The 15,801-nt window shown below is 33.4% G+C and overlaps 1 protein-coding gene across 2 annotated transcripts in view; it reads right to left on the bottom strand.

The window, feature by feature from the left end:
• STAG2 (STAG2 cohesin complex component) overlaps positions 1-15,801 on the bottom strand; it is a 137,156-nt gene that overhangs the window by 53,415 nt on the left and 67,940 nt on the right. For both annotated transcript variants that reach the window (XM_074208614.1, XM_074208613.1), the window contains exons 4-12: positions 12,901-13,062; positions 10,680-10,776; positions 8,626-8,702; positions 5,949-6,153; positions 3,503-3,654; positions 2,960-3,033; positions 2,557-2,680; positions 1,710-1,808; positions 1,531-1,610 (exon numbers count right to left, since the gene is read on the bottom strand). In XM_074208614.1, the coding sequence (XP_074064715.1) occupies positions 1,531-1,610; positions 1,710-1,808; positions 2,557-2,680; positions 2,960-3,033; positions 3,503-3,654; positions 5,949-6,153; positions 8,626-8,702; positions 10,680-10,776; positions 12,901-13,062 (1,070 nt within the window). The remainder of the gene's footprint in view (positions 1-1,530; positions 1,611-1,709; positions 1,809-2,556; positions 2,681-2,959; positions 3,034-3,502; positions 3,655-5,948; positions 6,154-8,625; positions 8,703-10,679; positions 10,777-12,900; positions 13,063-15,801) is intronic.

The raw sequence follows: 15,801 nt of genomic DNA, 5'->3' as shown, positions 1-15,801 counted from the left end.
AGCTTTGAGTTCTAAAGAAGATTTTATAGTCGATCCTAGAAACGATAAGAAACCATTAGAGATTATTGAATAAGGGGATGACAATGGTAAGACCTGTACTTTTAGAATATCACTTTGAGGACGGACTACAGTAGAAAAGAGCAGAGAGAGGAAGACCAATAAGCAGACTATATTAGGACAGTTCAGACATGGAATGATGAAGAATCCAGTTGGTGGCAATGCCAACAGAGGAAGAGAAGAATATAAAATATGTTATAAAGGTCAAAATGAAGCGGCCTTGGAAATAGATTAGATATGAAGGGTAAAAGAGATTAAGGACTCTAGGATGATACCTAGGCTGCAAGACTGGGAAGATAATGGTGCGCTTGATAGGAAAAGGGAAAGGTTTAGTGGGAAAGATTTTGGATAAATTAAGTTCAAAATTTGTACAGGAAATGCAATTTGAGATATCCACTAGGACACTGAAGAAACATTTAACTGCGAGTCAGCAGAGAAGTTGGGTCATATTCTAGTCTCTTTCTATACTCTATTCCTTGGTGATCTCCTCTACACACAGAGGTTTAAAGAATCTATAGAGATGAAGTCCTGATTTTCTTTTAACACAATTCTAGTCATACAATACTAACTACACAGATCTCCATACCAAAATGGGTTGTCAACATTTCAAATCCAAAATGTTAAAAAAACTATACTCACCATCTTCCCTCATAAACTTATACTGAAAACAGTATAAGCAGTCTGTATATAACAGTCTGTTTTAGACACCAAAATTCTCTAAGGTTCATAGTCTCAGTCTTCATAAAGTCCTGCTTTCTTTCCATTTCAATCCTACATATCCTGGTGCAAAATGTTACTAATTCTGTCTTAAGAACATCTCACATCTGCTACTCTCCATAAACAACCATTACCATAGTTTAATTTATTTCCTAAACTAATAAAAGTTTAGTTTCAAAATTCATGATTTCCACAAATCAGTCAAAATAACCCTACTAAATCAAAGTTCCAAGCATATCATTCCCATCCATACTCAAGTGTTAAGTGATTCCAGGCAGAACACAAGATAAATAATAAGAACTCCTCGGTCTTCCACAAAGACCTTTCACACTCTGGCTTGAAGACTGCTACCTATACAGTTAAACTCCCTCCACATATTTCCTAAAACCTCAAATTCTTCATAAGTGGAATACAACCCCTTCACAAGTACTCACTGAGATACCAGTCGCCACCATGACGTCTTTTCTAAAATTCTTCTACACACTCATAATACCTTTTACTTAATTATCCAGGTACATCCATCCATCACTACCCTGATCCTGCCTCCAGCTCCTTAAAAAAATAGTTTTGCTTTTCTCTAAGTATCACAAAAACCTACAGCAATAACATGTATATAGTAAGCATTAAAGAATGTTAGCAGATTTTCCACTTGTTTCATCAAGTTTGAGATGAATAGTTAATAACTATAAGCCAATCGTAGTGACTCATCTCTTTGAATATGTCATATACATTTATATAATAAATGTAGGTACTTACTGTAAAACAAGAGTGAGTAATTTTATTGCTTGCACTGCAACATCATACTCTTTATCAAGGGTCATGGAAACAATTCTATCCTAAGAATAGAAAATAAAGTATATTTAAAAGGGAGATGAAGAAAAAAAAAACCTTTTAAAATACAGGTAATATGCTAGCCAATATCAAACACTACTAACCTTAAATCGACTGGTGAAGAGCTCCAGTTTGGAATTAAGCTCTTTATTATAATAGAGCCCTTGCAGCGCAGTAAGACATTTTAGTCTTACTTCCCCTTGCTAAATAAAATTGGAAGACAGATTAAAATACAATTAATTTCACACTTTAATTTTCAAGGTACATATCATCAATTAAAATAGAAATGAACCAGCAGAAAAAATATTCAGAAATTTAGATCTTCTATAAAACCTATTTTTTACTTAACCATTTTGTGATACTTAGCAAGGAAAAAACTAATGCAATTATGAAGTTGGATTATCATATATATGCGCTTAACATTGCACATTTTGTCAAGAATAGCTTCATATAAGCATTCATGTCACCAAATAGCAGCAAAGGTGTTACTTGCCTAGTTGCCCTTAAGATGCCAGTGAAATCTTAATCCAGACAAATCCAGTAAAAACACTATCTGAAGTAAGCCTTAAAAAATACTTTTGCCCTTTGCATTGTTTATTATTCTTAAATGTAGTTGGTGAATGTGATTTTATAAAGACATAGCTTAGGGCTATGTCTATATACCAATGCATAGTATCCACCTACATCATTCAGGGAATTATCTTTAAAGTTTTATATATTCTTTCCAAAATTCTAGGTCTAAGTACATATAAAAACTGTCTAAAATATTTAAAAATATCAGAGGAATAATCAGTTCTCCCCAAATTCAAAGGATTCCAAGAAATACAATTTGAAAATAGAGGCACTGAAAATAACTAGAGGCAGAATTATACTGTCAAAAAATATGAGATAACCTAAGATATATGATGCATCTGCATGCTGTATCCAAAAAGCTTATTATGTATGACTTACCTTATCATGCATAGTCCACCCAACATATTTTAAATAGCTGTCATTAAGAAAGGCATCACTGTACATTTTCATCCAAATTCCAATCTCTTCAATACAAATAGCACGGATTTCTGCTATTGCATCACTGAATAAAAAATGAGAGTGTCACACTTACTAATAAACTGTAACATAACTTATGCTCTATGCTCATTCAACAAGTATTATTTGGTGTCCTCTACATATACATATACATACATACATACACACACACACACACACACACACATATATATATATACCACAAGAATAAATATCCTGTCATTACAAATTATATAAAAATAAAGTGTCCAACAAAACATGACCTGGTTTCAACCACCCTCCCCAAAATGTACCCCCTGCTTACAGAAGCAATTATTTAACTTACCGGTATCTATGTACAAAGACTCCTTTAAATATGGCATTCATCATATTTTCTATTTCATCTTGATTTTCTTGAAGCTAAAAGCATAAACATAACACTCAATAAAATGCTTTTAAGTGGACAGATGTCCCAAAAGTACAAAAGATTTTGGAGGGGAGGTTTGGGGAGGGGGGACACCCACAACATTGCTCCTCACTGAGACAAAGTTTATTGTCATACAAATGTGCCTTGGAAATTCCACTAAATTTGGCTTTTTGAATGTAACCACTGAAAAAAATGCTTGACCAAAATCTCCACACTTTGGGTGGATCCTTTCAACTAGATCAAAGTGATAGGAAAAAAGAGACCTTTCTTTACTTTCAAAGAAATCTTAAAAGCATCATTTTAGTTGTTAAACTAAATTATGTAAAATCTGAAATAATTCATTTTATGCCTGTGAAAAAAAGAGTTGGCAACATCAGATGAATAATTCAGTGCCGATGAATTAGTTAAATATTGCCTATCTCGGAAACATACTGACAGCTAACCATCCTGTCACCCATTTACCTCTTTCCTCTTCTGTAGTAAAAGTTCCAGTCTATCATTTGCTCGCTTCCCAATCATTTTATTTCGCTCCGCTTCATACTGCCTTTGTGTATTGTCCATGTTAATGCTGAGATTCAACGCCACATTCACCAAAGCTGTCATCAACTTCATAGCTATTGTTTTAAGAAAGTAGAATCAGAAAGAAAAAAGAAGAGCAATTTTAGGTCATTTCAAACTAAATTCAAGTCTATTATTCACAAGAAATAAAGACAAAATTCAGGCAGTTGCTGGTACTCAGAATTCTCTATTCTGTCCTACAACATAACAAGATATCTTTTAAAGGATGTGGTGTTTCAAAACTGACCTTCTTTACAATGAAGTTTACTCTGTAAGAAAAACAAACTCTTAAGCTCCAGTTTTTTACCCTTCATTCAAAAAAAATGCATTGAATCACTATTGTGAGAGAAAGATGACAGTGAATAGAGAGCCAACTTCAAAAAGGCCTTAATTGGAGTTCTTAATTCTATACTCTGATCCACAATGGCTATGTGATCCTGGGCAAGTCACTTATATTGACAGAGTAGCACAGAAATCCTCTAAAGTTGCATATCTACATTGGCAGAGGACCTTACTGGGAGCACCCCATACTAAGAAAATCACAGGTCAGTCAGGATCAAAATGTGTGCATCAAAAATGTGTGTGTGTGAGCACACGCATGCACACATACACTTAAATCTGGGTCTTCAAAAAAAATCCCATTAGATACTGTGCTCAATTAAATTATAAAATAAAAGTTGAAGCTGATGGGTGGGGGCAAAAAGTTGCTAGAGGAATAGGTCCAAATGAAATAATGAAAAAAAAAAGTGATTTGACTAATACTTTTGCAGACTTTTTTTTTAAGTGGAATTTTAATGACTAGCTTTCAAAGTCAATCCTTCTCATGAACTTTTTAATCAAACTTTTATTCTCAGAAACATTTTAAAGAATATCATTTGAAGGACAATGTAATATATGCATATAAGGGATCAGATCATTTGGTGCCACATCTGGTATACCCTAGTCTCTATCATATTTAGTCCATGTGCAAACACTACAAAATGCTGACTTTGATGATGAAGGAAGCAGGTTCATTATCAAAGACACATAAATGTTAGATCTTGCACATAAATGTTAGATTTTCCCATCTAAGAGGAAATAAGACAGCAAAATAAATGTACTTAAACTTATACATCAAAAAAATTATGACATTAAACTGATATTGAAAGCTGTAAAAATTGTAGATCATATATCCTGTAACAACTTGTGGTCTATAAAAATCTATTAGTTAAGAGCACAACATTTTCTTTACAATTTATACATTTTATTTGTTCAAATAAAGGGCACTGTAAATAGAATTATTATTAAAGGGGAAAGAACTTTAAATTCCCAAACAACAAGAAAAAGTGTGCTATAGCCAAAGTTATCAAACCATGGAATACTAAGCATTTTCTATTTCAGCACAATGTAATAATGGGAGTCAAAAGATATTTATCATTGTACTAGAATCACTATAAATGGGTTGAAAATAAACAAAAATATCTGAAAAGTCAAGTTATTCAATACTTTGGATAAGGTTATACAATCAATCACTCTTCTCTATTTAATAAAAAAAAAACCAAATGTGCTCACTTAGCAGTAGAAAATTATTTTATGGTATTTTTGAAGGGGGGGGGGGGAGAGTTAACATATTATCATAAAGATTCAAACTACTCTTCCCTCCCCTTCCAAAAAAAAGGTCTAGGACTAAGTTTCGAAAATTATGGCTCATGTATTACTCTTACTTGACTTGTTCATTTTAGAAAATATTGATAAACACTAGTTGTTATAAATATGTGAAAACTGTCAGAACCAGAGAATGAGGTAGTGACTAGTACTATAAAGTCCCCTAAGATCAAAGTCTACAAATTTTCCAATGAGGCAATTGATGGGATTTTAAGGAGAGAATTATGCTATATTCTCTCTACTTGGCTCCTTCTCCATATCACAGAGACCTGCTCTGATCCCTGGCCATTTATATAAAATCTCAGCTTAAAAAACTAGAAGCATCATTATAAATGCATATACAACAAAACAATCAAGGATTCTTAAAATTAACTATAACCTGCCATTACACTTAGTCCTTTAGCATTTATCAGTCCAGGGTCCAGTACAGCACAAGAAGAGGCCTTCTAATGATGAAAAGATTCAAAATAAAATTAACCCGACAATAATGCCATGTTGAACTACTTATCTTACCTTCTCAAGCTGCATACAGAAATGAATTAAAGGGTGGCTAGGTGGCGTAGTGGATAAAGCACTGGCCTTGGAGTCAGGAGTACTTGGGTTCAAATCCGGTCTCAGACACTTAATAATTACCTAGCTGTGTGGCCTTGGGCAAGCCACTTTACCCCATTTGCCTTGCAAAAAAAAATGAATTAAAAATGCTAACCTGCCAATGTGCTGGTGTGTCGAAATGCCCTGACTTGAGAGTCAGACAATCCCGTAAGCAGTGAAATGACTGTATCCATCATGTACTCATCATATATGATACTATATTGACACTGCCTCACTAATACACCAATGAATTCACAAAAACTGGATTTGAATTTCTTCCACTGAGGTCCAGCCATGGTGAGTGGATAATCACCACTATCCTAAAATAAAATTTTAAAATATTAAGCTCTTTTCAAATACTGATTGACAGAGAAAAATGTTACATATGTAACAAACACTAATAAAGATGTACTTTACTTTAGTACATGGAAACCCAAGCAAGAAATATTAGGGGAAGTAAAGGATTATGCAGAGGGAAGTGAGGAGGTAGGTCTTTTTTTGTTAAGTAGCTAATCTAGGACACTTATTTTATTTTTTTTATTTTGGTAGGTCGTTTTACCTTAGAAACAGTTCTAAGCTTTCAAATATGAGTATTCAAAAAAGAGAGGATAAAAACTATCCAACATTAATAAACCTAAGTGATCATAATCTATCATTAACTCAGATATGGCACAGCTATTAAACTGTACAACTGACTAATGTGACATACAATGATAAACAGAAATACAATTTTCATCTCACAATATATTCACACAGTGCACATCCTCAGAGAGGTTTAAAATACAAAGTGTTTGCATCAACTGACACCACCATGGAAGAAACTACAGAATTCTGTCCATATGGACTTTTATGACATTCCTAACTAACCCACATCTGTGTGCCTCAAGAGTTTGTTTCACTGAAGAATAACACTTAGAAACTACATAACAAAAGTTCAGTGTCATTTACAATTCTCTTTTCTGTTCTTTGTATAAAGAAATGATTGTCAAGTTCATAATAAAAATTTTTAAAAATTGACATTTCAGTCAAGGGAGTACAACAGAATAACATAACATTATAGCTTTCTCCAAAAGAATTTTCACTTCACTCAAGCACTACATTTTAAACATTTTAAAAAAACCACAATAGCAAAACTGACCCCTACCCAAATGTCTATTTTTAGCAAAGAAAATACAATGGTTGCATTTAATGATAATAGCTAATTTAACAGTCAAAGCCCACTTTCCTCAGGATTTCATTACAAACAAAAGGATTCTTCAATTATGCATTAACTTTAATTATTTGATTTTAGGATATGTACTGATATACATTCTATGACGTAAAACCTAAGGTGTGTCAATGATTAAAGATATCTTGCATTAGGAAGAAAAAAGACGAGTTGTACAAGATGAGTGGTACATACAGTGTTTTAAACTGAAAAAACTAGGAACGTGGTCCAATAACTTCAACTTATAAAGTTGAAGAATATTTTTAAGGTATCGTTGACAACTGAAGGCCCTAAATTTTTCCATTTTTTGGAGTACCAACTTACATTACAAACAGTAGTTAATCTAATTTTTATTGAAGTCCAACTATGATGCCCCATAAGTTCTGTCAGGCTAACTAAAAGCGCAGGCCAGCAATGCACTGAATGACCTTTTCCCAAGGACCAATCTTACCTAAATTCAGAATAAAGTATCACTAGATTCACTATAGAGTAAATTATTTGATCACAGTGACTGTTAAAAGATTTCCTAGACTAAACTAAGCCATTTCCAAGAAGTAAATGGCATACCATAATAATGTAATCATAGATCAGAAAAAAATTTAAAGTCTCTAAATTTATATCAGTATCTCTTTTAATTAACACACATATAAAATCTAATATCAAAGATGAAATTAAGGTTAAAAAATTAGACTTCATTATTTGTCAATCGCTGGGTGACTGATTTGGAAATACTGACTTTCTCAGATATTTCAAAATTCTTTGCTAACTAGCTTTTTTAAAGGTTTTTACTGGATCCATCTCTAGAAATTAGGCAAATGCATCTCAAAAGAATTACATCTCTCCTTAGTAAGCAAAGCCAACATTCTACTTAGGTGTTCTGATCCCTAAATACATCTAAATAGAAATTTCACAATTTACCATAATGAAAGGGTTAAAGCATAAAGACAAATTCTTAGTACTTTAATAACCAGTATGTCTTCACAATTAAACTAAAATAATCATGTTTAAAACTCTGAACTATAAAATGAATTTAGTGAACAAAAATGTTAGCTTTCTTTCTACCATCAGATGAAGAAAGTCAAATTTTTACCAATAATAAGGTACTATAATTAAATATTTTTCCAAAGAGACTGAGGGTGGCAAAAAGTATCTATTAAATGGGCAAATTTAATGGTTAAAGTATGTACAGTGGATTAATTTACATATTTAATTTAGTGATCCGCTTTTCTAAAATTAGTAGAAAAACTGAAATATTTGAGTAAACTATTAGACAGAATAGAGGCCACACCTGAAAACAAAATGTCTATAAAAGTAAAAATAAAAACCATAAAACAAAAAAATGGGTTTTCAGAGGAAATTTTCAATTTATAAACATCATTTTGCACTTAAATTTTTAGATACTTTGTTCTAACAATAAAATTTCAAAATAAACAGATACCCCAATGTGTAACAGTCCTATAAAATCACAAATTCATCCCGCATTGTGAATTTGATTTAACAATGATAATAGACCAATAACACCTGACCATTCAATTCAGGAACAAAATAATAGCTACAAATGACATTCTCAAAACACTTAAGTTACCTCATCAAATTCTTCTGTCATCTTTCGAATTATTTCAGAGTTCTGCATATGCCTAAACATTTCGGCTGTGACAACTCCTACAATGTAATTTGTAAAAAAAAAAACGAGTTTAGCAGGGGATATACTGAAATAGAACACTTACTAATCTGGAGTGATCAATGGACAAGTAACAAAAAAAAAAATAATCCTACATCAACCATAATGAATTCGGAGCAAAGACAAAAGTTTGAATAAAAAGTAAGCCAATTAAGGGCAGTTAGGTGGTACAGTGGATAGAGCCCTGGCCCTAGAGTCAGGAGGACCTGAGTTCAAATTTGAATTCAGACACTTAATAACTGCCTAGCTGTGTGACCTTGGTCAAGTTACTTAAATATATTTTTAAAAAAGTAAGTCAATAATAGGGGAATACTACTGGCAACCTCAACAATTTGGACCAAAGTCAAAATAAGGAAAAAATGTTAAAATGCCTCTTAAAAATAAATCATTTCTTAAAATCTCCAATCACTAGATAAGCAGTCAAAAACGAAAAGCAAATAGTATTCAAAAGAAGATTCTGATTAACAATAACAAAAGAAATGTTTTAAATCCCTAAATATAAAAAGAAACAATGACAAAAAGGTCCCATATACACCAAAACATTCGTATATGTTTTTGTAGCAGCAAAGGATGGAAAACAAAGTAGATGCCAAAAGAGTTAGAAGGGATTAACTAACTGTAGTGTATGAATGGAACATTACCATGATGTAAGAAATGACAAAAAAAATAGTTAACTACAAAGAAATAATGACTTAGATGAATGATAGAAAAAAGTCACTGTAAGCAGAAAAACACTAGAAACAGACTAGAACAAAGTAAATTGAAAGAACTGTAGCAACAAAACAACTGAAACCAAGTAAAATGTAAGGTCACAGCTTTGGCCTGAAAGAGGAATCAGAAGTAGTACTTTCACTCATTTTGGGGGGGGGGGGGGAGATTGTTACCCTAGATTTTTTCAATATTGACAATATTGAATTTTTCTTATTCCTTTCTTATTTTTTATTATAAGAAAAGACCCATATAAAAAGGATTAGAGGAAATAAGGAGTGGGAAATGAAGATGAAATCACATTAAAAATTATTTTTAAAATAAAAACAAGTCTCAAAAAGTAAGAAACAAAGTCCATTGTCTTCATTCCTCAGGAACAAACTGAGCCATTTTTAAGGCATGAGGACAAAGGTATAGGCTTAGAAGTGTGAAGAAAATTAGCAATGTGTTATCTAACTTTCCTTGAAAATTTGAAGACAGTAAAGGGATTAGGTGACAGCAAGAAATTGGAACACAGAAAAGAGGAAAATTACTGCAAGAGCATAGATAAAAGAAATTGATAAAGAACCAAGCAACTAAAAAAAAAAACATTCTGGGGCAGTTGGTGAAGGGGCAAAAGGCCCCAATATATCTCAATGACCCCAGGTTAGTTTATACAAGTTAACAATTCAAATGAAACTTCATTAACCACCTTAAGTACTTACTCAGTGTAAAGACTTGATTCTAACAGGAAAACAAAGATTAAAAGAGAAAATAGTTTCTAAAGAGCTTAAAATACTAGGGAGAGTAGGAGACAACCCCTATACCAATTACTAAATACAAGAAGAGAGCAATAATTGCTAAAGGTTTGACCTAGAAAAATCTGAGGATCAGTTTCAGTTCCTCTCTTCTTTTTTTTTTGGGGGGGGGGGGGGGCAGAAAAGAAATAAAGGTAGGGATTAAGCAGATAATGAATTTTGATGGGAAAAGACTTCCTTGAGGAGGTAGTACCCTCCTGGAAAATACTTTCCACCCTTTCTAAACCCCACAAAAGGAGATTTTCTTTTTTTGAGGGAGTGTAGATAAAATAAAGGCAGGAAAAGGTAAATCGTAGCCAGATGGAATACAGTGATGTCTCACCTGATTTACCCCCACAATGAATAGCCTCTCCACAACTGCCAATCTTACCCCACCTCTCACAGGTATATATCACTTCTCAACAGTTTTAGTTGTTCTACTTCTTAGTGTGATGTGTGGAGTAGATGTCTTACCTTTACAGCCTGAACACTGAATGAAGAAGTTGATAAGATCCAGAAGTGAAATATCCCGGTCATGTTTATATGACTCTATCCAATCATCCACTACAGACTGGAGGGGGAAAAAGAAGAAAAGAGAACTGCCATTGACTTTTCACATGTGCTAAAAAAGGGAATAATGTAATATTCTGGAGATCTAGTTATATGCCTCTAAACAATCACTCAATATAGACTTTTAGGAAAAACAGGAAATAGAATTTTCATTGACATATGCTAAAAAAGGGGGAAGGGAGAAATACTACTACTAGTATGAAAAGCTAAGACAATATCCCACCTGAATATATTTTCATATAACATTTTTAACAATAAAAAATAGAATCCAATTTGGTAGATGAGATACTCAGAACCAAAAAATAAATATTCAAAACATTCCTATTTTCTCTGCAATAAAAGAAAGCCTAAAACAAAATCAAATTCTAGGAGAGGAACAATGTTCTTCTCTAAAATACTCAATTTTGTTGACAATGTAAGAAAATATTAAAAGCAAGTATTTTCATTTGTTTTCTAAAGTAGAAAAATGAAGTACTGCAAGATTAATTTCCTTTCTATTTTAGATCAAAAGCTGCTTCAAGAGGACAACTTTAGACAGTTTACCAATGTGGTGATGGACTTAGGAGTTAATCAATTAGTTATGTGTGTATAAATTATATGAATTTCATTTAGCTAATCATACTTCCAAATATTTATTAATAGAAATAAATTTTGTCCTCACCCCTTTGCCTGGTAACTCTTCCACAAAAATAACCCACTCTATGACAATGGGACAAGGCAGTGTCACTATTTTCTATCTATAAAACTACAAGCTGGGTGGCCGGGTGGCTAGGTGGCGTAGTGGATAAAGCACTGGCCTTGGAGTCAGGTGTACCTGGGTTCAAATCCGGTCTCAGACACTTACTAATTACCTAGCTGTGTGGCCTTGGGCAAGCCAATTAACCCCATTTGCCTTGCAAAAACCTAAACCCCCCCCCCCCAAAAAAAACCAACTACAAGCTTGGAGGCTGGATCTCTGATGGTTCAGTTCTAACACTCTAAAATCACAATTCAATTTACTAAATAAGTTAGTAATTATTGCAATTAGTCTTAATATAAAGAACTAGGCCATATAAAATCTCTAAACAGGAGATGATATTGAACACACACACACACACACACACACACACAAACACAAAACACAAATAGACCCTCCCCACCAGCACAGCACTTAGTTAATAACAAAAAGTAAAAGAAAAAAAAAACCATCCAATATAGGTTCATATTTACACAAATCTGATAGTGTGTGTACGTGCACTGAAGTGTCCATGGGTGGGGAGGGGGGGTAAGGGGAGAACAACCTATATTCAGATAAATATGTTTATATTATACACACACACACACACACACACACACACACACACACACACACATATCTCACATAGCCAGGAATTCTACACCAGGAAATTGTTTCACAATTATCTGTATAAAGAAATGTCAATTTATCTATCCTGCTGCTTTCTAGAACAGGCTCTTGCCTATGCTATCAATTAAATTACATACATATATGAAATAGGACCAGAGGATTGTAGAGATCAGCTAGTCTAATCACCTCATTTTCATAATTAAGAAATCTGAGCATTAAGAGAGGTAACCCCCAGATCACAAAGCTAATAAGCAGCAAAAGGTAAGATTAAAAGACAGGTCCATTTCTTTCCCTGGCCTCTTTAAATTCTGTTGCTTCAAAAAAAAAAAGATATCTAAGATATATAATTAAATTAACCAGGAACTATTTCCTGTGATCAACATAAAACCTGAAAACTTATTTTTAAAACTCAGGTAGGCATCTGTATCCAGAGAAAGAACTGTGGAGTCTGAACAAAGACTAAGAACTATTTACCTTAAATTTAGAAAAAAAAAATGATATCTTATTGTCTGATCTTGCTATCTCTTATACTTTAATTATCTTATTTTGTAATTTTGCTATCTCTTATACTTTATTTTTCTTCCTTAAGGATATAACTGCTTTCTCATCACATTCAATTTGGATCAATGTATACCATGGAAACAATGTAAAGACTGGCAAATTGCCTTCTGTAGGAGGTGGGGAGAGGGAAGTAAGATTAGGGGGAAAATTTTAAAAACTCAAAATAAATAAAATCTTTAAGGAAAAAAAAAACCTTAGGTAGGAAATTTTAAATAGTACCTGCATAGCACTCTTGCCCATTTTGACAACTTCAAACAACATCATGTTTTCCACTCCATTCTGTTGATGATGCCCATTCATTCGATTTGGACCAGAAGGTTTTCCTCCTCCATTTCCACCTTTTCCCTTCTCTCCAGGACCTTTTTTGCCTTTTTTGCAAGTCTGTTAAAAATAAAAGATAAGTCTTTCTAGATGGCTTGTAAAGTTACAGTATGCTGAAATAAAAGTTTTCATTGATCTACTTATTGAGACTTTAAGAAAATCTCCCCCAAAATGATACAATGGTGTTAGATCTGAAGCCACTTTGCTACTTCTCCAGAAAAGAGCAGGTGTCCTAAAACATGACATACCAAGTCCTGTCAGTTTTCCTTTTTCAAGATGTCTGATATATGCCCTTTTCCCTCCTTTTATAACATCACTACCCTAGTTCAGACTTGAATTATTGCAAAAGCCTCGGGGCTAGCCTCCTTGCCTCAAATCTCTCCCCACTGGTAGCTCCATACTCCGTTTAGCTATCAAAATGATCTTCTAAGCACATCACTATCCTGTTCAATATACTGCAATGGTTTCCCCTATTACCTCCAGGACCAATGGAAAAAATGCTGTTTGGCTTTTAAAGTCCTTCAAAACCTGGCCGCTACCTATTTTTCCAACCTTCTTACACGCCCTCTTCTTTCACCCCAACTTAATATTCTGATGCAGTGAATACAGGCCTTCTTTCTGTTCCTTATGCTTAATATTTCATTTTCACTGGCTTTTATTCATAATTTAAATTCTTCTCCTTTCATAACCCTGCCCCCTAGCTTCAATTTTTTTTTCAGGTTTTTTTGCAAGGCAATGGGGTTAAGTGGCTTGCCCAAGGCTACGCAGCTAGGTAATTATTAAATGTCTGAGGCCGAATTTGAACTCAGGTACTCCTGACTCCAGGGTCAGTGCGCCACCTAGCTGCCCCCAACCCCTAGCTACAATTTAGCCTGAATATTTTTCCCTGTACATAGTAGTCAGCATGCTATCTCCACCAATAAGATAGTAGCCCCTTGAAAGCAGGGATTGTCTTTTATTTTTCTTTGTATCCTAAACCTTTGGCACATGCCTGGCAAATAAAAAGCCCAAAACCATTCTATTAGCGCTACAGGTCACATGCCTTTATCATATTTCAGAGAACTAACCATATTTCCCCTTTCATACCTAATTTGGGCCTACTACTAAATACTTCCAAGTCACCTGATCTCTTCGGATCTCGGTTTCTTCATATGTAAAAGTAAAGACTCAGCTCTGCTTGGACATTCTATTATTTTAAAATGCTATTTGTATCCATAATACCTCCATAAGTAGGATTTCACTTTAATAAGTAACTAAAACCTGTATTTAAAGTAAGAATCACAAGGCAATTTATGAAACCATTTTCCATTAAACTATGCACAAAAAGGTTTTCATCCTCATTAGTTTGACTCTGATACCCTTTATGATACTAGATCAGCATCAAAACAATCTTTTTTACCTTTTATAATTAAGGTCAGAAAGGGACAATATTTAAACATATTAAATTTGAAATACACACACACACAAAAAAAATCAAGCTATAAATAGTTGAGATTCATGGTTTCATTTTCCATTCTTATAGGGAAGTGATCATATTTGTGGATGTTTATGAAATTTATAAAAAGAAAAAAATTTTAAAGATTATAGCAATAGCCCAGTTATATAGATTGATATAACAACTCCATCATCTAAAAATTATCATTAGATACAAACCCATTGCCTCAGGTCCCTTATATATAAAGGTTTTAATATGGAATTTTAAAATTAAGGTTTGATAAGGGTTTAACATCCATTTCTATCAACAGTTGAGGAAAAAAATCTCCTTTTACAAGTCTTTGGCAGCCATATCCTAAAAGGCCACAAGAGGAGGCTCTTACATACTTTTTTTCTTTTCGAGTGAGCTCATAAAGGATATCAAAACAAAATAAAATTCAAGATCATGGCAAGGAAAGAGAAAACCCCAGAAAAATTATCATAGAAAAAAATTCATGTTATATATCAAATAACACACAGAAAATCTAGAGACTATTTAAAAATCTGATTATAGACCCAGAATTATCTATTGAAAATCATATAACCTCTCCCCCAAAAACTGCTAATAAAGTTAACAATACAAATAAATAAAAATGAATTCCTGTGAGTAAAAAGGTAGAACATGGCCAATGTTCACTAAGACAGAGGAGGAAAGGTCAAAACTGGCCACTATATCAGATCTTTTAGCTCAGAGAGATAGTTTAAAGAATTAATGGATTTTACCTTGTTCCTCAAACTCTCTTTTCCTACATGTTACCTTGTATCTTTGTCTTCTCCATCCTAAAATAGTCAAAATATGGATCCAAGGTATCAGAAACTCTGAGAAAAATTAATCATACATTGTGGAAAAGTATAGATTTTTTTCAAGTTCAAATCACCATATATATATATATATATATATATATATATAGAGAGAGAGAGAGAGAGAGAGAGAGAGAGAGAGAGAGAGAGAGAGAGAACCATTTTTCCACTCAGAGTATCTTAAATTTAGCCTAATGGAATCAGGGTGATGAAGAACATCGCTTGCATTCTCTTTCCCTCCCCAGATCTCTAACCCTAAGAGTTTCCTTAACTGCTATTCGTTGTCACAGCCTAGCTCCTCTCTTCAATCCTTCCCTTCACATGACAATGTGATTTTCTTAAGTCATAGATTCTACCAAGTCACTCCCCAGTTCAATCAGCATCAGTGACAATTAGGATTAAAAAAAAATACAAGCTCTTTACCTAGCCCAGTCTAAGACCCTGGCTCTCAACAACTTTTCTACTCTTATTTTAATGCTATTTGCAGCATTCACAAGCATTCTTGTCAAATCAGTCCTTATTTGA

Source organism: Macrotis lagotis, chromosome X, assembly GCF_037893015.1.
Source record: "Macrotis lagotis isolate mMagLag1 chromosome X, bilby.v1.9.chrom.fasta, whole genome shotgun sequence".
Taxonomy (NCBI): Eukaryota; Metazoa; Chordata; class Mammalia; order Peramelemorphia; family Peramelidae; genus Macrotis; species Macrotis lagotis.
The sequence above is the reverse complement of the archived record's forward strand: the minus strand, read 5'-3'. Positions and strand labels throughout refer to the sequence as shown.